We start from the raw sequence: 27,655 nt of genomic DNA, 5'->3' as shown, positions 1-27,655 counted from the left end.
CCGGTCTAACGTGAGTCATCCTTTACTCGGTGGCAAAATTACTTATGTAGTTAGCTGCAAAGAAAAGGTACAGTCAAGGAATTTAAATTCCGACCCATTTCGTACTTTGTCACAGTGACAATCAATATGAAAGCCGCTAGAGACCTCATACGGTTGTCACTGTGACAAAGTACAAAATGGGTCGGAATTTAAATTCCTTGACTGTACCCCCTGCATTAGAAGTTTGTATGCAAAAGTGCTAAGTTACTAGTATTGCTGACTATGGGCCCGATTAGGATTTTGAAATAGACATCTATAAGACATCTTTTAGACATCACCAAGATACGATAACAATATATTTAAGATCTAACCTGTCAAACACTGATTTAAACTTTCACGATTACGTGGTCTTCTCCGAGATCACGGGGACAACGCCGTCCTCGAAACGTCGGAGGTAAATCTTAAAACTTAAATAGGCGATTAAGTCTCGTTGTGTAGTTTCATAATGTCTAATCTGTCAAATTTGACATTTGCGCGATTCTGGAGATACGTTACTCTTGAACGATTTCCACAGGATATGACTTAGAGATCCAATTCACATCTAATAGATATCTTACTCAATCTAACGTAAAATTGACATTGGTTGCCCGAATTGCGCTGCAAAAGAGAACTAGTTGATATCTTAACTATAACGTATCTAGAATGGATCTAGTACGTGTCGTCTCTTGTGAATATCTTGAAGTTCGAATACGGCAGTGTGACATAGTACATATGACAGGTTTTCCTACATGACAATTGTTTTTTTTTTAATTTGTGTTCATTTTTCTTGTAGCTTAGTAGGTATTCATGAATTCATTTGCCTTTGTAGATATGAGGAGGAATTGAGAAAGAGCAATGAGGCGAGCCCAGGGGTGGAGGGGTTGGAAGACGACGAGGATATTAGGGAGTTGATCGAGCTGATGAGAATGGCGAGGAGGAAGGAGGAGTTTGTTTGGTGGGAAACGAGTAAGTTAAGTAAAGGAAAACCATCCTTTTTCAGCTATCTTTACTTGTCATTAAAAGTCAGATTATCATTGAAATTGTACCTTCCATCAATCAAAAAGCGAATAAACATCGTAGTGTTCTTATATAGAACTATTCGGTACGCTCTCTTGATTAAATATTAGTATTATTACATTTGTATCGTGCCTTTATTTTTCAATAAAGTGCTGTAACGATATGCTAGATCAGAACAAGAACTGCACACTAATTGTTCTAGAGTTCCATGATGTTGATTATGTATAATCAATCGTAATGGTCTAAAATGAACCCAGGGTCCGCTCGGCAATTTACATTTTTTAAGTATTAATTTTGTCCGACTTAGCGCCACTTGTACCATCCCACTAACCCGGGGTTAACCGGTTAAACCGTTAACTAAGTGTCAAATTGTACTGGTAACCATGGTAACTAGGCATAAACGGTTGACCCTGGGTGAGTGGGATGGAGCAATTTCCATTTCTCCATTTCAAGATGAGACTGATTTTTCTCTCGTCAGGTAGTCTCGCAACGTCAGTAGAAGCGACGGGCTATGCGCTACTAGCGCTCAGGTCGTGTCCTCACGCGCTGCGCGCCAGCTGCGCGCAGGACGCGCGCGCCGCCACGCGCTGGCTGTCGACGAGACGCAATGCGCAGGGCGGGTTCGCTTCTACACAGGTACTGGTGCCATTTTCTTATCATTTATATGTTTTATCACTCTTTATACTCTCTCTTTTGACGACCAGTCTGGCCTAAAGGGTAGTGACCCTGCCTATGAAGCCGATGGTCCCGGGTTAGAATCCTGGTAATTAAGGGCATTTATTTGTATGATGATACAGATATTTGTTCCCGAGTCGTGGTTGTTTTCTATATACATATGTAAGTATTTATATATTATATATATCGTTGTCTGAGTACCCACAACACAAGCCTTCTTGAGCTTACCGTGGGGCTTAGGGCAATTTGTGTAAAAATGTCCTATAATATTTATTTATTATTATTTATTTTATTTATGCCCAATAAAAATATTGTCCGGGAATAAAGAGTGATAACACAATAAACACGGCGCAAAGGAATTAATTTAGCTCCAAATGGGTCGTTTCTTTCTATAACGCAAAATCAGCGCCATCTAGTTCAGTGTTCCTCTGTATATCGATATCAAAACACCCTTCCCCAGAAACTATTCCTGGCTTGCGCGCTGCGGTACTGCATGAACTGTCGCCTGCGGTATTTCCGGACCGATACGACCTTCGAAAAGAGCGTACTCCCATTTTAAATCCCGACAACGCTCTGGCGTTGCAGTCCATGGGCGACTGTGATCGCTTACCTACAGGCGATTTGTCTGCTCGTTCGCCTCCTAAATCATATAAAAAAAAACCGGGCAAGTGCGAGTCGGACTCGCGCACGAAGGGTTCCGTACCATAATGCAAAAAAAAAAAACGCAAATAAAAAAACGGTCACCCATCCAAGTACTGACCACTCCCGACGTTGCTTAACTTTGGTCAAAAATCACGTTTGCTGTATGGGAGCCCCATTTAAATCTTTATTTTATTCTGTTTTTAGTATTTGTTGTTATAGCGGCAACAGAAATACATCATCTGTGAAAATTTCAACTGTCTAGCTATCACGGTTCGTGAGATACAGCCTGGTGACAGACGGACGGACGGACGGACGGACGGACGGACAGCGAAGTCTTAGTAATAGGGTCCCGTTTTACCCTTTGGGTACGGAACCCTAACAAGGGCCTCACAAAGATCTGCCGCTCGGAGCCTCATATTGATTAAGGCCTTAGTGGACGGTTAACTAGTGTTGGACCAAGAAAAGTCTGCAACGATTTTGATAGCATACGCAGTGTGTTATTTATATGTACGTCATAATTTCATAGAAGTATGACGTTTGAAAGGGTCTCTATTGTTTCCCAAATAGTTTTAAGTCATAATGTATTGTTTGTCCGAATTTTCGTTAGTCATAATTGGTTTTTCTCAGAAACGCGTAACTTTTCAGGATTGCCATAAAACAAACCTAACCTAACCTAACCCATCTATAGAATAACCTTAGGAAAATCCTGAAAAGTTAACGGTTTCAGTTTTATGACTAACGATAATATGACAAACAATACATTATGACTTAAAACTTTATGGGAAACAAAGGGACCCCCGTTTGAAATAACACTTGCACTGCGCTATCAAAATCGTTGCAGACTTGTCTTGGTCTAACACTAATATCGTTATCAATTCGGTTTTTTTCACAGGATACTCTAGTGGCGCTAGAAGCGCTCACCGCCTGGTCAGCCTCGCAACCCCCTGCGCCGACGCACCTCACCGTTACAGTCAAGAGCGGGAGCGCGACATCCAGCGTCCTGCTCACACCTGAAGCTAAGGTGCCCGAGCTTATGAAGATGCCGATGGGGAAGCTGGAGGTGAATGTGGAAGGTGAGGTCTTGCTTTAGCGGTTGCATCCAACACGCGCCGTTGGTCCTAAAGGCCCCAGTACACAATGGGCCATCGCCGGCCACTCCAAGAGACGCATTTATTCGTTAGAGGGAGCAAGTAATATTGCTATCTCATTCTACCGCAAGGCTGCGTCCCTTGGAGTGGCCGGCGATGGCCCATTGTGCACTGGGGCCTTAAGATGAATTAAAAACCGGCCAAGTGCGAGTCGGACTCGCATTTCTTGGGTTCCGTACATAAGTCCGACTCACGCTTGACTGCACATTTGTAATAGGTTTTCCTGTCATCTATAGGTAAAGAACTATTTTGTGTATTTTTTTTCAAAATTTTAGACCCAGCAGTTTCGGAGATAAAGGGGGGGATGGTCATTTTTTGGCTATTTTCTTATTTAAATAACTTCGAACCTATGTATTTTAAAATTATAAAAAAACATGTCCTTCTTTGGGTCGCTAATTTACATGTGTGTACCAAATTTCAACTTAATTGGTCCAGTAGGTAATTTCCGAGAAAAAAGCCTGTGACAGACGGACAGACAGACAGACGCACGAGTGATCCTAATATAAGGGTTCCGTTTTTTCCTAAAAAGGTTCAGTAAATAGCTTAATTTACTACTTTTTTGAAGATACCTAGAAATATTGCATTCAGTTAGGAATAATTTAGTCCTCAGTAGAAAAAGTGCTCTGCTTTGTCAACAAACCTGTATGATAGTTACCTATTTAATTATCTATAAGCGCCACTTGCACCGGCCCACTAACGCGGAGCTAACCGGTTAAACTGTTAACCCAGTGTCAAATTGTACTGGTAACCATGGTAACTCCAGGTTTACCCGGTCCGGTTGGGTTAGTGGGATGGTGCAAGTATCGCTAAGAGTATTTTAGAATATTATATTCCTCATCGTAGGGTCCGGATGCGCTCTGATCCAAGCCACGCGCGCCTACCACACTCTGACACCGGTATCCAGTGATAGTATGCTCTCTGTTCAGGTATGGAATTTTAACATATATGATATATACCCTCTGATTCATACCTAAAACTTTATGGGCCTGATTTAGTAAATAGTAGATTTAATTGTACAACAAGGGCATAAAGTGACCCATTTTCACCCGAGGCAATTTTTTGGTCTGAGCGAAGCGAAGACCAAAATAGTAGACGAGGGTAAAAATGGACATTTATATATGCCCTTGTTGTACACTCTGCTTTTCACTTCGATTGCGAGGAAAATAAAACACATTTTCACGGCTATTTACACCACGAAATTGTCGTAAAGCGAAAGAACATAATACATAACCAATTCCCGATGAATTCCCGCCAACTAACTTTTTAATTTCCAACATGTGATCAGAGTTTCAGACGCTTGGTTTTCTGCCAAGTCAAACATTTCGGAGCATTTTTGAACGATAATCGACTCCTATTTTATGTGATTTACTAAATTTAATGATAGAAAATACGGATTTCTAATAAATTGTAGCAATAAAAAAATAATATAACAAGTATGGTCATGTACACAATTTTATTGCTCAGTAAAATTGTGCAATATGTTTTAACTGTTTGGCTGTTGAGACCGATTACCTTAATAGTCTTAGAAGAAAATTTTACTTTTATGCTCTAGAGCATAAAATGCGATTTTATGGCGTCTACGCACGACATAAAGGTGCACTTTTTGAGCATGAGAAGTGAAAATAATGTTTTATCCCTTCCTTACAAATACCACCCGACAGGTATCGGTGCGCACCGACGGCGCTTTCAACTGCGACAACGGCACCAACTGCTTCTGCGCTGCAGTTGTCGAGGTACGGCCTAGCCGAGATGATAATCGTATAAAGTTAGACCAACATAAGCCTGACTGTGCAAGTATGTAAACGTCAAACTTCTATGAAATTATGACGTATAAATTAAATAAATAAATAAAAAAATGTTTATTGCCAAAAAAAAACGAAATCTTACAGTATAAGTACATTATAGCTTAACAAACTATTATTAATACTAACAAGTTTTACAAGTGCAGGACAGCCTCTCTTTTGGTACATAGGCAATGGGCACCAGTCTCAGGTTTTGCTAGATTGGTGGTATTATCCAGCCCTGATTTTCAGCCTGATCCCTCTGGTCGGAAGGCGTTTGGCGCGACTGTGTGTGCTTGTGTGTAGGTATGTGTGTGTGTGTGCACATTACATTACACCTGCACAGTTTGTGCTGTCAAAATCGTTGCAGAGTTATCTTGGTCTAAATCTATCGATGAACGCTAAACGGAAAGAAAAAATGTAACGGGCTGACACCTGAGCGGCTACCGCGAAAACCGAAATTCGCAAATTGCGGGGATCTTTCTCTTTTACTCCAATGAAGGCGTAATTAGAGTGACAGAGAAAAATCCCCGCAATTTGCGAACTTCGATTTTCACGGTTATAGCCCTGCTACGAAAAGTCACTTGACTATTTTCATAAATGATTTAAGTTTCGATTGGAGTTTTTGATAATTTATATTTTCAGTGATATTTTTTTTATTTAGAGACGGTCGTGTGACGTGTAATAATATTAGGCTGGCAAATTTCATGTTCCATGCGCTAAGCGAGAGACGCTCCGGCAACGGCTTTTCTAACAACATTGCTGGTCTAGGCTGAAAAAGGGGCCACTTAGAAAGCACTGGTTAATTACGTAATTACGTGACAGGAATTACCGGCATTGTGTTCAAATGGTCCCGTGTCGTTTGACCGTTTATCACATTCGGCCAGCAATTTCTTATTTCCTGACCTTTAGTACCTAATCCTAATTTAATATTGCAGGCGTGTGTGGTATGGACGGGCGAGTTCCCAGAGATGGCGCTACTGGACATCACTCTGCCCGGCGGCTTCGGCGCAGACGCAGCGCTACTCTATGCTCAGCTGCAGAAGACTGACACACGTATGTATAAATAGCACAGTCTAATACAACACACACACACACACAGCACACACACACACACACACACAGCACACACACACACACACACACACACAGCACACACACAGCACATGCACACCCACACACAGCACAGCACAGCACACAGCACAGCACAGCACACAGCACAGTATAATACAGTCGTTTGACAAAGCCGTTTAGACAGGGGCATAGGGCAATCGTGCCGGGTCAGGCGTGGCTCACTCCGCGATTTCGTCGCGTTGCTATAGGTAGCTACAAGTATACATCCGTTCCACACCAATTTTGTTGGCTAGTCATAAGCCGCGCATGGCGCTGTCGCCACCTAGCGGCCATATCTGTCCCGATCGTAACAGGCGCGTTTTGTTAGAGAGTGAGTCTACCTAGTACTATTATTTATTCTGAGGCCAGGTGAGAGGTGTGCACCGCGCGCACCCGAGCTGGATGCATTCGCCATTGTAAGTAGCTCGGTACACATCAAAGTCGTCGGTCCATCGTATACTGTATACACTGTGTAATTAATGTAGTATTGCTGAAGAGTACGAATGATGTTGATTAATTTTCTCGTTACAACTGATTAACGTGGGTTATTCTTTAGGTATATCTAGCTAAATATCAGCCATATATGTTCACTGCAGTTTTAATATTCATATTGTGTTCCAGTTCTCCGTCGTATCGAGCTGTCCCCAAGCGCTGGTCGCGCCACTCTGTACCTCGCAGCTCGTGGCGGTCGCCTGCACGGAGCTCATAGATGCTTCACCGTGCACGCCGTGGGACCGGCGGCTGCTACCAAACCCGCTTACGTCAGGGTTCAGGATTACTATGTACCAGCACATAATGACACACAGGTATACCATATAATAAATAAAAGACGGTGTGTGATGCGTAGTACGTATATTCGCAGACTGAGCGGCCTAGCTAAAACCCACCCTCAAGTACATTTATATAAATTTGTATCTACCCCATATCTAATACCTAACACCTCCACCCTTATTTTCTAACTTACGACACTAAGTAATTTCGTAGGTACATACGTATACATGTAAGTATATCCTTAGTTAGATATAAATCCTAGTTGTTTACATTGGTTGTCGGTGCAACAGTACGGTTAAATTAATAAGTTTTCCTTATTGTTTATAGTAGGTACAAGAATAAGAGTTTAGCCTACCAGTGCAATGAATTACTTATTATTACAAGCTAGGCAAAATTATATTTTGTGTTAATGACATAAAAACGTTGACACATAGGTGTCTTATACAAAACTACTTATATTATCAGTAGACATGTTAAGCAATGACTTATTTACCTATTTATTATTAATATTTACTATGAGGAAGGATATTTACCTTACCTATAATGAGCACAAATTACATAAAACAAAGGAGCTTCCTTAAAATATGTCCTCAAACCCGAAACGTCGAGGTGGATTCACAACGGGTCTCAAACGATCGGGCCGCGTGCGTTCAGCGGCGGAGTCCGGGTCGGGCCGCTGCGCCGGGTTTGATTCCGACTCTGCCCGCGCGTCCCCTGGCAGATTGTTTATTTCGCTGTTTCCACTCTCCGCCGACCCTGAACTCGACGCCTCCTCGCTTGGGACCAACAAAGGTGTCTGAGCCGGTGGATAACTAAGCGCCATATTACGCGATCGCGAGTCCTGGACCTTACTATTTGAATCGCGTTTTCTTAGTTGATCTATATGCCGATGAGTAACTCCTAATGAACTAGCTATTGTATAATCGGTTTCCCCTTTCCGTTCCAGTACCTGTCCAGCTTCCCACTTGCTCTGTGAGCTCCCTACATTGTACCGTCTATACCATACCAAATCGCCTATATCGAACGCTCGCTGCGTTCCTCCCGCCGCGTCCCGTTGGCGGCGTTGAAGATCGGTAACCCTCTGTTCGCGATCGGGTTTAAGGCAATCTAACCGGGTACGCACCGCTCGACCTAAGAGAACCTTCGCAGGACTCTCGCCCGTGGTATTATGAGGGGTATTACGATACATTAATAGGAATCTATTTAAGGCAGTCTGTGAATTAATATTCTGCATTATCGCTTTTTTAATTACGCGCTTACACAACTTGACTGCGTTTTCCGCTGCTCCATTAGAGGCCGGGTGGTACGGTGATGAAAAAAGTTGTTCTATTTTATTATTTGAACAAAAGACCCTAAATTCATCACTCGAAAAAGGAGGACCATTATTACTTACTATCTGTTTAGGCAAGCCGAACCTAGCAAAGTATTCTCTTAGTTTTTGGATTACTATTTTAGCCGTTGTACTTGACATTTCTGATATTTCTATCCATTTGGAGTACGCATCTACAAGTACTAAGTTCTTAACTCCAGCTACTGGACCTAAGAAATCCAAATGAATCCTAGCCCAAGGACGACTGGGGTAGGGCCAGGGGCAGGGGATGTGGCGCGGGGGCGCCGCCGCTACCGCGGCGCACACGGGGCAGGCGCGGCACATGGCCTCCACGGCCTCGTCCAGGCCAGGCCACCACACATAACTACGCGCCAGCGCTTTAGTCTTTACGATCCCCATGTGCGAATCGTGCAACTCTCGCAAAACTCGCTCGCGACATGCCGTCGGCACCACCACCCTATGACCCCACATGACGCAATCAAGCTCAGTATATAGTTCCGATTTACGATTAAAAAAAGGTTTTAGTTCTTTTATATCTGTATCTTGGGGCCAGCCGTCCCTGATGTAACTAACAATTCTACCCAGTAATACATCGTTGCGAGTTTCTTTACTTATCGCATTATAATCCAAAAGCATCGCCTCAGTCGCAAAATGTAAATATGTTTGTTCCGGACCGTCCTCGTTCACGGGACCCGCCAACTTGTGTGCCGCTATAAGTCGTGAAAGAGCGTCCGCTGTGTTATCATCCGATTTTACATACTCTATATCAAAATCGTACGCCGATAATATCAAGGCCCAACGCTGCAACCGACTCGCAGTCATACTAGGTATACCATGACCCGGTCCAAATATGCTTACGAGGGGTTTGTGGTCGGTCTTCAGCGTGAACCGCCTACCATACAAGAATTGATGAAACTTCTTGACTGAAAATATAATAGAAAGTGCCTCTTTGTGTATTTGACTGTAGTTGCGCTCCGCCGGTGTAAGCGCTCGCGAGGCGTAGGCAATGACAGTGTCAGGCGCCCCGCGCGCGCGCCCGCGCATGGCCAGCACGGCACCTACTCCGTAGGGTCCTGCGTCACAGGTGACAACCAGTTCCCGTTCCGGGTCATAATGACCTAAAACAGGCGCCTCACTCAACAATTTTTTTACCTTGTTAAATGCCCTATCCTGTTCGACCGACCACTTCCACCGCCTTTGTTTTCTTAATAATTCATATAATGGTGCTAAAATTTCACTAAGGTTTTGTATGAATTTGCCATAAAAAATTACCATACCGATAAACGACTTCAGTTCAGACACATTCCTAGGTCGCGTCATTGTCAAAATCGGTCGAATTTTGTCTTCGTCTACCCTAACCCCATTTTTATCAATAACAAATCCCAAGTATTTGACCTCTTGTACTAGAAAGGAACACTTTTGTTTTTTTTATCCTTAAACCATATTTACTCAATTTCTCTAGTACCTGCTGAAGGCTACCCAAATGTGAATTTAAAGTATCCCCAGTTATCAAAATATCATCTAAAAAGAAAGTCACGTTAGGGATATCTTTCAAAAGGTTACTCATAATTCTTTGGAATATACCCGGGCTAGATGCGAGACCATATACTAAACGCTTATACCTAAACAATCCCCGGTGCGTATTTATTACCGTTAAATCCCTAGAGCCGTCATCTTCCAATATAATTTGATTGTAGGCCTGTGATAAGTCTAGCTTAGTAAAATACCTACTACCGCTAAGCTGGGAAAACAAATCTTCAATTTTTGGAATCGGAAATTTATCTACTAACAAAACGCGATTCAATGTGGTTTTGTAATCGGCGCATAATCGTAACGATCCGTCCGGTTTATTGACGATTACCAATGGCGTGGCCCAGTCCGAGTGCTCCACCGGCTCGATGACGTCGGCGCGCAGCATGGCGTCGAGCTCAGCGTCGACGCGGCCGTTCAGCGCGTAGGGCAGGGGGCGCGCGCGGCAGAACACGGGCGTCGCGTCCGGCCGCACGCGCAGCCGAGCCCGTCCGCCGGTGAACGCACCCAAAGCCCCATCGAATATTTCTTTATGCCTGGAAATTACATCGGATATTTCATTTTCACATATTACATTATTCGTAAGAACATTTTCACAGGAAGACAGCTTAGGTATTGCAATATCTAATTCGGCTAGCCATTCACGACCTAATAAACTCGTCGTACCTCTGTGATGGACATATAAATTCAAGTTTTTGTTTATGTTTTTGTACTGCACATTACCCACAATAAAACCTGATAACGGTTTCGTTACGGTACCATCATAAAACTTTAAGGACATGTTACATGGCTCTAAAGTTACATCTTTAAACAATTTGTCATATGTCTGTTTACTTATACAGGTTAAGGCTGTACCGGTATCAATTTCAAAGGTCATTAACTTATTATTAACAATCACTTGTATCCTTACCGGTTTGTATTTGTCGAGGCTCATTTGGTAAATAGGTTCCTCGCTGCCTTCATCTACCTCTAACGGTATCTCCTCCTGGTCCAGCTGGCCATCGCCGACCACCCAGTGCACCCGTGAATTGCCCCAGCTGTTCCTAGCGCGATCACCGCGCGCTCCGCTGCCTCCGGGCGTGGCCGCTGTTCCCGGCCCGTATCGAGTGGCTCCGCTTCGGCCATAGCCGGCTGAAGTCCTTGTACCGCCACCCCTGGCACTGCCTCTAGGCGTAGAAACCTGTCCGCGTATTCCGTTGGTCATGGTTGGACACATGCGACGCAAATGCCCTTTTACATTGCACCGACTACACACGTAACTGTTAAATTTGCAATGAGCCTGTTCATGACGAAAATCACCGCACGCCATGCATCCCGCCCCTGCCGAACGAACATTATGCACTGGGGTCAATTTCTGAACACGATTTTTTTTCTGTCCGTGATGAAAATCGCGGGTTAGCATCAGATAATACTTACCATTTTTTTTTTACATAAAGAATCCACACTTTCTCACCGGGTTCCATATGAATTAACTGATTAATTGGTTTTTAGAGTACACTTAAAAATACTTAAAGGCTCAAATTACTGCTCCCGTGCCCTGTCCGGAATCTACTTTTGAGCATAATGAAAAATCCTACGAAAAATTCTACATTAGTATCACTAATTTAGTGTCAAATACTTAAACTAGATGATATTTACTATCACCGAGCACATACACTATTAACTTCATTGTGGTAAATAACTCGTGATCGAAGTTTAAATTTTGTCCGAGCGCGCGAGTACAATTTCGTCGGCAAAACTCAAAGGGCTCTGACAGCCGACGTCTGTATCTGAACCGCCTCGTGTCCCGCCTCACTTGAACTGGCAGTATTCGTCTGTCTCTCAAAGCAAACGGATGTACGTCAAGCCGCGGCGTGTTCGAGCAAATCGCATAAGTATTTCGGAATCCGGGTGGGCGACATTTTTTTTCTAATTTCGATGCCCCTTATAAATTTTATTTCCCACATAGCTTTTCAATAACAATTGTCATATTTAGGAGCCCTTTATGTATCTTTATGTAAGCAATAACATAAAAGTTTGGTTAAACACGATTTAAATTTTTGGCGAATATTTTTATTTCGATTTCTAATTTCCGTGCCCTAATTCCCATGGAATATTTACCTAAACAGCTGATTAAGTGGCACGGGAATTAGAAAGTATTACATTTATTGTCAACAAATTTTTAATTGGGGGCACTGTAAGTTAATTGGCAATGTTTACGTCATTATTATTACATATATATATATATATATATATATATATATATATTCATATTGAATATATATTATATGTAATGATAATATGACGTATATCTTTCTATTTTACATTTAAGGAAATCTTAAAGAATGCACAAAAATCTGTGAACGGTTTTTTAGTATAAGTACTACAGTACGTTTACAGGGTGGACCCGAATAACCCGGGCAATTTTAATACGTAAGGTAAGGTGGGGTAAGATGACACTGGGGTAAGACGACACTGGGGTAAGACTATAACTTGTATGGAATCCTTGTTAAGTCCAAGACTAACAGTTCTTGCGCCACTTAACCTCATTCATTGATCATATTATAACATTAAAATATTATATAAACAGTTAATGTCAGTTTTTTTATTAAAAACCTTTAGAATAAAACAGATTAAATTTGTATAAACATAAAACTATTTTTGGAATTATTACATATTATAATACCCGTACCTAAGGTTACATGAAACAAAATGAATCAAATTTACAATGATTTTTTTTGTAAATTTGACAGCTGACAGCGTAAGTCGTATAAAGTTTAAATATCTGGGAGACCAACACCTACCTACCTAAAAACTCAAAAATGCGCGTTTTCCCAGAGATGACATTGCACCTAGCTAGATCGATTTTTCATCCCAGAAAACCCTCATATATGATCAATTTTCATCGAAATCGTTTGAACCATTTCCGAGATCCCCGAAATATATACAAGAATTGCTCGTTTAATAGATTAGTTGTTATAAATTAACTTTTCTAATAGGTACAAGAAAAATTAAATATATCCTATTCTTACTATATTATAAATGCGAAAGTATCTCTGTCTGTTTGTCTGTTATCTCGTCACGCTTAATTTGAGCATGTCCACAGGCACAATCACTCGCAATCAATATTATTTTGAGGTACTTCTAGCATACCCACAAGTTCCAAATTTGAAACCTAATTAGGTTTAAGCTTTTTAAGCCAATAAAAATCTCACGTTCTAAAGATAAGTGCATAAATAACTGCATAATTAAGTTTGTAATCCTATAGAAATATATGCGATAACAACGTTACTTTTTAGTTCTTACAATTAGCAGGGAAAGTAAAGGTACACTACGATGTACGATGTGAGTATGAATAAAGATATGTATATTTATGATATGTGTATACATAGTATCAGTATGGTATGGGTATGATTATCAGAAAAGAAGGACAGCCTACAAAAAGAGATGGGATCCTATCTAAAAGATTACATGTAAAAAGATGCAAATCTCGCAACGCAGTTCTTCTATTCTACTACAAAAAAAAATTGGGATGTAATGTGAAACCAAGTCGGTTATTTTAGTCAGTGCCAGGGTATTTTTTAGGAAGTTTTTTTTAGGAAGAATATGATATTTTTGAGAAATTACTTAACCAACCTACACTTTGAAGATTTTCCCGCATGGCAGGGACACCCCGCATACCTATGTGTAAAGTAAGGCGGGGTAAGACTAACAGTATGAGGATTCCATACAAGTGATAGTCTTACCCCAGTGATAGTTTTACCCCACCTTACCTCATATGTTTTCAAACAATTTTTGGGTTATTAATTTATGAAGGCAGCATATTCGATTTCTTCAGATTAACTTACACAATAACTTCTTCTCACTGTGCCCCTATTTATTCTTAGTATCATTTCCTATACGGCCATATACCAGATCATACACCTTGTTTGTACCTATCTACATGCAGATACATAATGACACTTTTTAATGATTAGTTTTGTATGTAAGGCGGACAAGTTTACGAAACTACTCAAAGTATTGTTTTGAAATATGTACATTTTACTAAGAAAGAGAGATTAGTTGCCATTAAAATAAAGGAAACGATTAGTCAAATACTTAGTTTTTAGTGTAAGTATCATACTTTCGTAGATTTGTCGTTCGAAACTAAAATTAAAGAAGGTAAATATGTTCGATGCCACTTCAGTATGGTTGCAGTATATTATTGTAGATTAAAATATACATAAATAATAGTTTTAAGTACCAAAATAAGTTAAGAAAACAATTCCCGTGCGTAAAATCTAATTTCCATGGACACACTAATTCCCGTGCCCTGACCAAAATTTTTAATTGAAATAACTTTTATAGTTTTATGAATATTTTTATCCCATAAGAAAATTAATGTTTATTATATTTTTTATCAAATTCTCAGCATATTTTTTTTTGTGTAATGTTGGTATTTCAAAATTCCATGGGAATTAGACAAAAATGCTCGTTTGGTGAAATTGACCCACTGCTGCAGCCTCTGTTGTCGAGCTACTTGCGGCTGCCCCGCCGCCTCCCCCCTCGACCGCTACCGAATCCCGCTCGGCCGCTTCCAGAGATAACGCTAATGAAACTGATTTCGTAAAATTGATTTCACCTTCCGCAAACAATCGCTGCCTTATAAGATCACTGGACAACCCGCACACAAACTGATCTCGCATATTGTCGTCTAACGTCGTTTTGAAATCACAAAACCGTGCCATCTTTTTTAACTCCGCCACGTACTGCGCCACTGTTTGACCTTTGACCTGTCGGTACTAACGAAATCTGAAACGTTCTGCTAGCACCGAAGGAGTTGGTTGCAGATGTTTTTCCATTACTGCCACTACTTCTTTGAAGGTCATCTCGGCCGGCTTCTTTGGGCTACACAAATTCGCCATTAATTCGTAAGCTGTCTCACCCACTACCGAAATCAATGTCGGTAACTTCCGCTCATCTTTCACGTCGTTGACGACAAAGTAGCTCTCCAGCCTGTCACAGTATGATCTCCAGCTACCACTTTGGACGTCGAACTCCCTAATTTTCCCCACCGACATGTTGATTTCAACAAAATCCTCGTCAGCCACTAATAAATAAAAGACGGTGTGTGATGCGTAGTACGTATATTCGCAGACTGAGCGGCCTAGCTAAAACCCACCCTCAAGTACATTTATATAAATTTGTATCTACCCCATATCTAATACCTAACACCATACACCATGACTATAAGGCGATTTATTATGTGGTAGACTAGAGGTTGCACGGAGCTTATATATGCTTTACCGTCCACGCCGTGGGACCGGCCGCAGCCACCAAACCGGCTTACGTCAGGGTTCAGGATTACTATGTACCAGCGCATAATGACACCCAGGTATACCATACAGGCATACACCATGACTATAAGGCGATTTATTATGTGGTAGACTAGAGGTTGCACGGAGCTCATTAGATGCTTCACCGTTCACGCCGTGGGACCGGCGGCAGCTATTAAACCGGCTTATGTCAGGGTTCATGATTACTATGTACCAGCGCATAATGACACCCAGGTATACCATATAGGCATACACCATGACTATAAGGCGATTTATTATGTGGTAGACTAGAGGTTGCACGGAGCTCATTAGATGCTTCACCGTCCACGCCGTGGGACCGGCGGCGGCTATCAAACCGGCTTACGTCAGGGTTCAGGATTACTATGTACCAGCACATAATGACACACAGGTATGTGACTAACTGTCTCACAGTACTTATGAGACACGCATCTACACTGTGATGAAATGTTCTGTTCTGTATCACGCGGTATACCTCGTGGTGGAGGCTGCATGATGCTCATAGATGCTTCATCGTGCACGCCGTGGGACCGGCGGCAGCTACCAAACCGGCTTTATGTCAGGGTTCAACATTATTATGTCAGTGCATAATGACACGCAGGTATGTGTGTTATTTTGGTGTCCCATAAAGAAAAGGTATATTATTTTTAAATATATGCTGTACCTATCGATCGAGGTTACATGGAGCTCATCAAGTATGCGCAAAAGGACCATATAAATATTTAGTAAGGACTGAAAAACCTCGAAAAAAGTTTATTACACCCGTTATGATTATGGCTATATTGACGGAGTTGTTTCGTTATAATTTTATGCTTTCATCATAACGAAACCTTTTCTAATGTTATTGTTATATACGTGGTATTACTAGGCAGAATATCTGTTACTTATCAATTAAATATTGATTGGTAAAAGCTAGAGTTTACTCATTAACAAGAAATAAGTACAACACACTTTTCATTTCAGATGTACACGATACCTGAAGATTGTCCATCAAGGATCTCACAAAGGAGCAACGACTATCTGCGTTCAGACAACTTGTTCACCAAATCCCTATCAGAAGATGGTGAGATCCTGATCAACGACGAATTTACTCTCGAGGATGTACCTGATGGAATTCCTCTAGAAGATCCCATTTACGATAATCTGACGAAGAAAGATGCGACAGAAAATAAAAATGTAGTTGAAAATAAACCCAGTAACATAGAAGAAGATAATCTTACAAAGAAAGATGAGACAGAACATAAAAATATTATTGATAATAAACCCAGTAACATAGAAGAAGATAATCTGACAAAGAAAGGTGAGACAGAACATAGAAATATAGTTGAAAGTAAATCCAGTAACATATCAGAAGATAATCTGACAAAGAAAGATGAGACAGAACATAAAAATATTGTTGAATTGAATCCCAGTAACATAGAAGATGATTTGACAAAGAAATATGAGACAGACATTAAAAATACAAATAAAAAAGTCAGTAACTTAGAAGCAGATAATGAAAGGAAACCTAAATTAGAATCTGAAAATGAAATCATTAGAATTGACGATAAAATTGAGAGGAATTTCGACAATATAAATGATAGCAATATTAATCCAGGGATAAAAGATACAAATATTGATAAACCAGTTGACGACTCAGAAGGAATAAACAATAGCACTAACGTTGATAAACCAGTTTATTCAGAAACAGAACTTCTAGAAACGAAAGAAGTAAAATCAGAGCATAGAATAGAAGTAAGAGATGATACTAAGCAAGAAGCAGAAGTAGATAATCCGAAGCTATCGAGTTTCCATGTGGTAAATTCGGAGAAAGATCTAGATGTTCCCGAAGGGATTGAAGGGCCGGTGCCTGTGGTTGTATTGCCACCTCCGAATTTTGTATCGGTCCCTCCTATTACGGGTAAGTAACAAGTAAAGAGTTGTAAAGTAAATGCATGATCCTATGACCAAAAAAAAATTATGAACATGATCAGTCGCACTTATATGGAAGAGCGATTATTCCGCTACAGTAGCGGAATCGATGAGAATGAGGACATTGGGGAAAGATAATGTCTCTCTATCACTCTTCCATATAAGTGCGACAGAGAGACATTAGCTTTTCGTTCGCTCCAGCGCAAACAATTGGCTAGCCCCCATGATTTTTATCAATAGATGACAGAAACTCTTGAAATTCACGTTGTTTAAAAAATAAATAGATGTAACAACCCCTTACTATAAGCAGGCGTGGCTCACTCCGCGATTTCGTCGCTTTGCTACAAGTACCTAAAACTCCATCCGGTCGGCCCCAATTTTGGGGTTTGCCATAAGCCGCGCGTGGCGCTGTCGCCACCTAGCGGCCATATCTGTGCTGATCGTGACAGACGCGTTTTGTTAGAGAGTGAGTCTTCTGTACCTAGTACTATTATTTATTCTGTGCTATAAGGTACTTGCATTTATCCCGGTCGACTCTTTCACGGTTTGGACTCACTAAAATATTGTCATGTTTATATTTTACAGCACCTAACGCAGCCTTCCCGTCTGTCCAAGCCAGCCCAAAGGCGTTCTACAGCTACCCACCCTACAGTTACTACATATATTCTGAACCTAGGCATAGATACGTGTATAAGCGCTAGACTGATAGTTTTAAATTGTGAGTAGATCCCTGCTAAAATTCTTCAGTAAAATTGTGTCTATATCAGGAGTCCAATATCAATTTAGTTGATAAAATTATATGGAAGTTAATGAAAAGGTATTATATATGTTGTCTGCTGAATTAACTAAGTTTGATATTAGCGCCATCTAACGATTACATTGTGCACTTAAATAACCACCAATTTCACGACTCTGTGAACTGTTTACATGTTTAGTTTACCTGAAGCTACATAGATGTCGCTAATATAACTAAATGTTTAAAAAATTTACTCATTTTCCGGGAAGATACGTTACTAAAGGATTATACCTAAATTATTTCGTTTAAAATATTATTAATTTATTAAATAAGGAAAACTTGTCCTTTACTAGTAAATAAATAGTTTAAGAGTATTTATTATATAATCTCAGTGGATTTTTGTGGCCTATTTGTGACGTTCCACGGCAAAAGGTACCTTATGGCGGCTGGCGCTTACGTCGCATAGCGCCGCAAAAATATTGGAGCGACGTTAATAATAGCGTAAGCGCCAGCCGCCATATAAGGTACCTTTACCGTGGGACGTCACATTTTATGAAGTAAGTTACAATTTACAAGCGGAAGTCTCTTTCTAACCCTATGTGTTAGAACGAGACTTCCGCTTGTAAATTGTAGCTTGTAGCTTTATAAAATAGGCCACTGGAGTCCCTGCATGAGCCCTTAGTCGTGTTAGTCGTAAGCAACATTGTGAATCCGCCGCCCTTGTATGAAGGCTGTGATTATACGATTTTATACCCAGGCTAGTGCTATTTTTTGACCCACTCCTTTTCAGGCGTACCTATATATTTGGGGTTTGCAATCCGGATCCGAAGTGTATGAAATTATCCGGATCTGGATCCGGATCCGCGGATCTTCCCATATATTTCGGATCCGTCGTGCAAACTCTATATATATTATATAAGCTATATAAATAAATAAATTGTATTCATAAAACAAATCTAAAGAAATAAATTTCAAAATTATTCATTTGACAAAAATAATAAATAATAGAATATTTCTTTAACTGTCGCTGACTAACTGTCGTACAGTCAGCAGCAGCACTCAATCAATCAAATTTTATTTGCTATAAAAGCACAGTTGCATGCATGCAAATTATACAGTTAATTTCACTTATAATAATAAGTCACAACAATATATACAAAGAATAAAACTAAATATAAACAACACAAGTAAAACAAACAAACAGAAGAAAATAATAATAATAATGGATAATGTCAGCTTAATTTAATACATTAGCAAAATATTCGTCAATAGAATAATATGGCCTATTTATAAAATATTCTTTCACTTTCATGTCAAATAATTTCATATCGTCACATTCCTGTATATCTTTGGTCAACTTATTATATACTTTAATTGCATTATTACTTAAACTTTTGTTGAAGTGTACATAATTAGAGTCAGGTAGTGCTAGTTTGTCAGCAGTAGAAGTTGCTAAATGGGCGAGGTGTTCAAAATTACCTTGACACGTTACGCCCTTATTCTCTTAACAAGAAAGTCGCGTCAAGATCATAAAATTTTGAACAACTCGCTCGTTTAGCAACTTCTACTGCTGACTTTACCTACATAATATATGATAATTAATATATTATAGACAATTCTCCCTAAATTCCCCAAATAAATAAATTGGCAAAGGCCGGGATAACGCTAGGTAGAAGAAGAAGATATTATAGACAAATCTTTCTGTCAAACTGCTAGATCAAGGGTCTACAAACTCTTCAAGTTATCAAAGTGGCTGGCTTTGGCCTCGTTCTTTTCGAGGGAAGGATTGTATGGAATTTGGTGATCGCTGTGCTAGTTTAAGTTAATATTTTTAACCGACTTCCAAATCTCAAAGAAGGAGGTTATCAATTCTGTTGTATGTTTTTTTTTATTTTTATTTTTTTTATTTTTTTTTATGTTTGTTACTCCATATCTCCGTCATTACTAGATCGATTTTGAAAAATCTTTTTTTGATTGAATGTATATGCATACAGATTGGTCCCGTTTTTGTCAAAACCCAGTTCTGATGATGGGATCCATGAGGAATCGAGGGAACTCCTCAAATCTTAAAGGCATACATATAGTGATTTTTGGGTTTTTATCAACAAATCAAGCATATACACCCAAAAAAGTGACATTTGATGAAGTGGAACTGCTGATGATGATCAGAACGGAACTCTTTAACGACGCATAGTTCACGGTTGGCGATTTGTCCTCTTCGTTATGTTTGTTAAGCAAGTAAAGTTTTTAAGCCACATTTTTGTCAAGCTCGAGTTCTGATGATGGGATCCATGAGGAATCAAGGGAACTCCTCAAATCTTAAAGGCATGCGTATAGAGATTTTTGTATTCACATCAGAAAATCAAGCATTTTCATTAAAAACTGTTGCATTTGATGAAGTGGAACTGCTGATGATGATCAGAACAGAACTCTTCAACGACGCATAGTTCACGGTTGGCGATTTGTCCTCGTCGTTATGTTTGTTAAGCCAGTTAAGTTTTTAAGCCACATTTTTGTCAAGCTCCAGTTCTGATGATGGGATCCATGAGGAATCAAGGGAACTCCTCAAATCTTAAAGGCATGCGTATAGAGATTTTTGTATTTACATCAGAAAATTAAGCATTTTCATTAAAAACTGTTGCATTTGATGAAGTGGAACTGCTGATGATGATCAGAACAGAACTCTTAAACGACGCATCGTTCACGTTTGGCGATTTTTCCTTTTCGTTATGTTCGTTAAGCAAGTTAAGTTTTTAAGCCACATTTTTGTCAAGCTCGAGTTCTGATGATGGGATCCATAAGGAATCGAGGGAACTCCTCAAATATTAAAGGCATACGTATAGATTTTTTTGTATTTTCATCATAAAATCAAGCATTTACATTAAAAACTGTCGCATTTGATGAAGTGAAACTGCTGATGATGACCAGAACAGAACTCTTCAATGACGCATGGTACACGTTTGGTGATTACGAATTTCGATTTTGACTTGGACTGGGACCCGGACTCGGACTCATACCCGGATCCGGTTCGGACCCGGACCTGGACTCGGATCCGGATTCGGACCCGGACTCGGACCCGGCCTCGGATCCGGACTCGGACCCGGTCTCGGACCCGGATACGGACCCGGACTCGGACCCGGACTCGGACCCGGACCTTGACCCAGAAAACCACTATGATACCTTAATTAAATAAACAACTATGATTACCTACCATAAAATTAATGTAGGTATAAAGTACGATGATGATGACGATGATGACGACCAATCTTACTAGCCCCTCCCGCTTAAACCCCCGTACACCGCACGGCATGCGCCATTAAGTGGGTTAGGTTAGGTTTGATCCTCACAGAACCGAACAAGGATTAGGTTAGAACTGCGAGCCTTACAGAAACGAAATGCTACTTAAAAAGTGGGTTTGATTAGGTTCGAACTGCGAGCCGCACAGAACCGAACTGCTATCTGAGGAGTGGGTTAGGTTAGGCTAGAACTACGACCCTCATGGCTCCTCTTCACGATGGGCCAACGCCGGCCAATCCAAGGGACGCATTTATGCGTTAGAGGGAGCAAGTGATATTGCTATCTCATTCTACCGCATGGCTGCGTCCCTTGGAGTGGCCGGCGTTGGCCCATCCTGTAGAGGAGCCATTATACAGATGCGAAATGCTAGTAGAAAAGTGGGTGGTTTTACCTCCTTTTCTACATAGTGTACCATCTACAATAATCTTTCATCGGCCCCCATGGAAGTCGGTTTTTTTTTCTTAAAAATTATTACTCATAAGTAGTCATTGAGTCTGATCTGAACCTATTTATGTCATTATACCTAATATATTATATTATATTATATTACAGGACATTTTTACACAAATTGACTAAGCCCCACGGTAAGCTCAAGAAAGCTTGTGTTGGGGGGGGTACTCAGACAACGATATATATAATATATAAATACTTAAATATATAGAAAACAACCATGACTCAGGAACAAAAAGGGCATTTATTTGTATGATGATACAGATGTATCATCATACAAATAAATGCCCTTACCAGGATTCGAACCCGGGACCATCGGCTTCATAGGCAGGGTCACTACCCACTAGGCCAGACCGGTCGTCAAACCCTACTTTTCATTGCCGCCGCTGAATGCAGCTAATTATAAATATAAGCCCAGATATTAATAACTTGTCCCAGTCATCTAGTAATCTGAATTCCCATCGGTTTTACGTAATTGTGTTACGTAAATGTGAAAGCACACCAATTTTATCAGTTTATATTTTTTTATAGGTACAGTCACTTGTATATAGACCTACAGTCAGCTTCAAAAGTATACAGAGTGTCCCTAAAACCAACGCCAAGACTTAAAGGGCTTATCGAACAGACGAATGGGCTAAAACAGGGCTCTCCAAACCCCGGCCCGCGGGCCAAATCCGGCCCGCGAAGCGTTCCAATCCGGCCCGCCGCCAGCGTTCCAATCAGGCCCGCGGGAGCCAGGCTCCAGGTGCTCAGCCCTAACAGCAGCAGCCAGATACACCCTCCCCTCGCCCCCTCGGCGCCGACGGTGACCAGCGCGAAAATTCTGAGGCGCAATATGGCCCTCAGGTAAAAAAGTTTGGAGACCCCTGGGCTAAAAGATTAAGCAAAATTATTTTACCTTTAATTAAATCTCATAATAGTTTTTGAGATATCGGTATTTTTATATTTAGGTACCAGAAGCGGTATCATGGTCGAATTTTTATCACCTGTCATGCCATGCGTCTCTTTCGCACTTACATATTTGTTAGAACGTGACAGGCATGGTGAAAAATGATAAAGAATCAACCATCTAAGCCCTACATGATTCTTATAAAAGTGCCGATATCTCAAAAAACGAGATTTTCACGACAGTTCATTTACAACCCACCTTGAAGTTTTATTAGGTTATGGGCCCAGCACGCTTCCACTGCGCCACTCTGCTCAATGAAAAAGAAGAGAAAATTCGGTCAGGATCCTTACCATACATATATGTAAATGTATTTCGTTCTATCCCTTTCAACGCCAGAGGGCGAAGAAATATGCCGTGGCCCGGACGCCAGGCGGTCACGATTATTTAAGCGAAATTGAACTTTACGGAGTCCCGCGTAAGTCCCAATTGTATTGGCGTATCTGACGGCTGTAGCCGTCGTTGGCCTTTCCGATGAGGTCCACAGCATTATATGGCGGTCAAAGGGTAAAAAGGTATTTCAAAGAGAGGCGAAGACGAATGACAATCGTGATCGTACGTATCCAAAACCATATAGCCACTATAGCCAGTGAAACTACACACAACACTAACAGAACTTAAATACCACCGATACGATAACGTTATCGCCAGGAAGATAGAACAGAACTGCATAATACGGGAAGAGATAACTTTGTATTCTGTATTACTTATAGATTTCTTTGTTTTCGTGTGTGTATATAGGTAGGTATAAATGATTCTGGTTGGTCCCATATTTCCTAGGTTTTCAGGGTTGGTCCTATAGTAATACTAGGTACTTAAAAGTTGCTCAGTATGACCTCCAAAATATGGCGCAGAGGGCGCCGTGGTGGAATGTCATCCATCCCAGTGTGGTGGTAAAACGCCGGAGTGGGTTTAGTGGGTAGGGCCAAATTCTCCCCCTCTCTCACACCGTGCAAAGCATTCCCACTCCGTCAAAAAAAAGGGTACCTAAGGCGGGATTGGAAAAGCAGCCTGTATTCAGTAAAAATAAGTAATATACCACTGTTGTAAATATACTACACTATACGAGTAGGTAATATAATACGCCTCGAGGCAAACCATTTGGTAAGCAATTTTAAGGAAAACTTACCTAGCAGTAATTCCCTAACAACCACAAAAATTTACTATTTTTAACATAACAATAACAACCAAAGTAAGTCATTATGACCAGTCATTACCTATTTGATATTTATACACGGTGCCAAAAAAAAGTGCCTTCCCGTTGCCAGAGAGGTTTTGGGATTATACTGAGCAACTTTTACTATAGGACCAAACTCGCGATCGCGAAAAAATTTACCCTCCCCATACAATGGACCGGCCAAAAGGTATGAAACTGCCAAATCTTTTTTTCGCGATATCTACCGTCTCCAGTTTTCATTCAATTGTTCAAAGGTTAACTGAAAGAGATCCCTTAAACTCCATAAAGGGTTATCCCTTCGTACTAATAACCAAGATAACATATCTTTCCTGTTTTGTTTTGATTTTTGTACAATAAAGTGTTTTATTACTACTACCACAGAATAAATAATAGTAGTTACTAGGTACAGAAGACTCACTCTCTAACAAAACGCGTCTGTCACGATCAGCACAGATATGGCCGCTAGGTGGCGACAGCGCCAGGCGCGGCTTATGGCAAACCCCAAAATTGGAGTCGAACAGATGTACTTTTAGCTACCTGTAGCAAAGCTACGAAATCGCGGAGAGTAAGCCACGCCTGCTACTACAAACCGTTCTCAATAAACCAGGAAATGTTGAACAGTCAGCAGCAGAAGTTGCTAAGCGGGCGAGGTGTTCAAAATTACCTTGACACGCTCTTATTCTCTTAACAATAAAGTCGCGTCAATATCATTTTGAACACCTCGCCCGCTTAGCAACTGCTGCTGCTGACTGAACCATGAACAAAATAAAAGGAAACAATAGTTAGCAACATTTTAATATATATTTTTATTCAAATGAATTCAATCATACATTACAGAATACTTGAATTTTAAATGTACGTTCTTTATTAAAATAATTATAATAATTACAAAATAATCCTTACCGGCATATAATTACTTATAAAAAGAAATGTTTGCTTCCTCTCGAAGCAAAGTACGGACAATAATTTACTGAATTTTCCATCGCTTGAGCAACTCTCCCGTTGTATTGAAAAATATTGGATTAATTATGCTCAATGTGGCTTTAAAGCTACATGGACAATTTTTTTAATTAACTATAATTAAATGCACCATTGAAACCATCTATAGCTCCTTGCTGTCTACCGCTAACATAGATATTAAAATAATCATCAATTTTCTGTTACTTACATATTCAAGCAACAGAGGAAGATAGACGAAGCAGATTTTCAATACACTCTGTAGGCCCTGTCATGCGAGCAACATTAACTTCTTAAATGCCATAATTTTATTTAGCCAACAGAAAATTATTTATAACGAGGCGGGCTCTACATAAAAGTAAAAAAAACATTTGTTTTCTGACTGTTAATCTCTTAGCATTGATGTCTTTTCTCACTTTTGCTGTAAAAATGTGAAATAATTAGCTATGCTCTTATGCTCTTTACAATTGGATATAATAAAAACTAATATTTACTGATAATTGACAATGTGCATAAAGTAATAGAAGAATTTGTTCATATTGCTCACATAACAATGTTTCTGACCTCTCCATCAGCTAAATAGTTTGACACTTCAGCCCTGTAAAGATCTGACTTTTATTTTATATCATTAATCATTAATATTTCATGTACTTTTGATTCCAGTTGCATCACAAAAATAGTATGAATATTATATTAGGTCTCGCTCTTGAATGCCGGAACACGGATCCGCGAATTAGAAAATTCCGGAAACTATTACAAAAAATAATCCCGGCACATGAGAGGTTAATCTTTAAGCTTTTGTTAAATGCACAAAACTCTGTTAGTGGAATTAAGTTAGACATAAAAGCATTGCTGCATTGTTATATTATCAGGCATATCTTTTCTACCTATTTAATTGTTTACAAAAATAATCTGAAGTGTTAAAGCAAACATTAAATGTAAATCATACACATAATCAAATACAATCCCAGATTAATTGCTGACCCACCTTATGAGTCATACTTAATTTAAAGGCAGGTAATACCTGTTACATTTCTGACTAAAAGTGATTACTTCATTTGTTGCTAATAAGGGTGATTTCTAATTGTATTTTTATGCACATAGCCTTACAAACAACCAATGAAATTTAACTTTTGGTCATGAAATGACACATATACTAAGTGGCAGTCTGACCTTGTTATTAATATGTTTATGTCAGTACGATCTCTACAGGTCTTTAGTATAAATACTGACATTTAAATCATCCTAGTACCATAAGCCTTTTAATATTCTTGCAACAATTACCAAATTAAGACGTAAGACCACAACCAGTCACTCAAAACTGTCAGTGATACCTTGCTTTCAGTAACAAAATGCAATAAAATTTAACAGTTACGATAGCGATTTCTCTATATAATCATAGATAAATACGCACCGGAGAACCGGAGCCCGTAAACATTTGAACAAGATTTACTCTTACGCGAATATGTACAGAGACGCGGAGCGCCCGCTGCGGCTCAGAGCGCAGCGGCGAGACATCATTGGCTCTTCAGCTCCTTGCCAATGGAATACGACACGAGCCGCGCCCAGTCGATCTTGCTGCGCGTCACGGGCAGCTGTCGCCGCAGCGCCTTGAACGTCGTGTCGCTCATCGTCTTGTAGTTGTCGGATATCGCGGTCTGATACGCGTTCTCGGCCTCGCCGACCAGTTTCACGAACTCCTTGGCAGTCGCAGTCTCGCTATTGGCGACTATGGGCGCGCGGACCTCTTTCGAGCTGACTAACTGGACGTTTCCGTCCTCGTAGTAATGCACCTGCACGCGCAGCACGCCGCGCAGCTCGGCGGCGCCGCCGCCCACGGTCAGCGACCACACCGAGCGCCAGCGGCCGTTCCAGTAGTTCTTGGGTTGGAACTGGTGGTCCTCGATGCAGGCAACGAGCGACACGGCACCTGACTCGAGCGCGCGCCCCACCACAAGGCTGGCGCCGTGCTTGTAGTGTGCCGCCACGTACGCTGTCAGCTCTTCGTCCAGCGCCGCGCGCCACGGCTCCGCGACGCGATCTGGCTCGTAGGGCTCGTACTCGGAAGCCTCCTTACGCAGGTGATCATATTTGAACGAGCGCTTATTCCGCGGATCGAAGAACCGTCCTCCGCTTAGCTCGTTGTGATCGGTCACTAGAGTGTGCAGCTCCGCCTCCTCCAGCCGCACGGGCGTGAGCTGGTCCTTGTTGTACTGTGAGAACGCCCCGCTCGCGCCCTCCTTCAATAGGCTATCGTTATTCAATAGCACCCTCACATCGTTAAACACCTCATTGAATTCACCGGGCGGCGAATGGAGAATAAAATCTGAAACGATTCTAACTTTTTCCTGATCACTAATCACTTCGTCACCGTCCGCCGCCATGTTTAGCACTTTTGACACAAATGAGAAAAATGACGGTGTCGACGATTATGTTGCCAACTTAAGGAGCGTTCAGAATTCTGTCAGTTTTGCAACATAGTTTTCATAAATAAATGCTTTGCCTTTGTCTTGAGTTCATCGTTAAAATTATCTTATTCAATTCACAAATCTAAAATTGAGTTAATATAAATTAAATGTAAATGCTTAATCTATTATCTCTTTGATTTTAACTTCTAGTACTGTCTTAAAGTATTTAAATATTCGAACGCTTTCATAGACGTCAACGACTAGCATTTACAAAGATTGCGACCACTATTCGTAACTTTTGTAGCGTAAAGATTAATTAGGATTATTAATTATTCCTTATTAAAATTAACACCAAATTTTAAGATATTACAAAAAAGATATTTCTCTGTAGCTATACCTATTTTTTTTATGTTATTCATTACATTAACTACATTTC

General features: G+C 40.5%; 2 protein-coding genes across 2 annotated transcripts in view; one reads left to right on the top strand and one right to left on the bottom strand.

Annotated features, from left to right (window-relative positions):
* The window catches only part of LOC134671710 (murinoglobulin-2-like), a 53,467-nt gene extending 35,027 nt beyond the window's left edge, over positions 1-18,440 (top strand). The window contains exons 23-31 of the mRNA XM_063529542.1: positions 848-984; positions 1,514-1,671; positions 3,245-3,425; positions 4,344-4,426; positions 5,162-5,233; positions 6,220-6,337; positions 7,016-7,200; positions 16,301-17,237; positions 17,834-18,440. Coding sequence (XP_063385612.1) covers positions 848-984; positions 1,514-1,671; positions 3,245-3,425; positions 4,344-4,426; positions 5,162-5,233; positions 6,220-6,337; positions 7,016-7,200; positions 16,301-17,237; positions 17,834-17,949 — 1,987 coding nt within the window. The 3' untranslated portion in view covers positions 17,950-18,440. The remainder of the gene's footprint in view (positions 1-847; positions 985-1,513; positions 1,672-3,244; positions 3,426-4,343; positions 4,427-5,161; positions 5,234-6,219; positions 6,338-7,015; positions 7,201-16,300; positions 17,238-17,833) is intronic.
* A 6,193-nt stretch (positions 18,441-24,633) lies between these two features.
* On the bottom strand, positions 24,634-27,230 carry LOC134671701 (F-actin-capping protein subunit alpha). Its single transcript, XM_063529532.1, has one exon. The coding sequence runs from the start codon at positions 27,193-27,195 to the stop codon at positions 26,329-26,331; it is 867 nt and encodes a 288-aa protein (XP_063385602.1). The 5' UTR covers positions 27,196-27,230; the 3' UTR covers positions 24,634-26,328.
* Positions 27,231-27,655: the final 425 nt, after the last annotated feature.

The sequence above is a fragment of the Cydia fagiglandana genome, chromosome 16 (genome assembly GCF_963556715.1).
Source record: "Cydia fagiglandana chromosome 16, ilCydFagi1.1, whole genome shotgun sequence".
Classification (NCBI taxonomy): Eukaryota; Metazoa; Arthropoda; class Insecta; order Lepidoptera; family Tortricidae; genus Cydia; species Cydia fagiglandana.
The sequence above is the reverse complement of the archived record's forward strand: the minus strand, read 5'-3'. Positions and strand labels throughout refer to the sequence as shown.

Bases quoted from the DNA above. Each gene is read 5' to 3' on its own strand.
- LOC134671701 (XM_063529532.1), bottom strand. From the start codon at position 27,195: ATGGCGGCGGACGGTGACGAAGTGATTAGTGATCAGGAAAAAGTTAGA.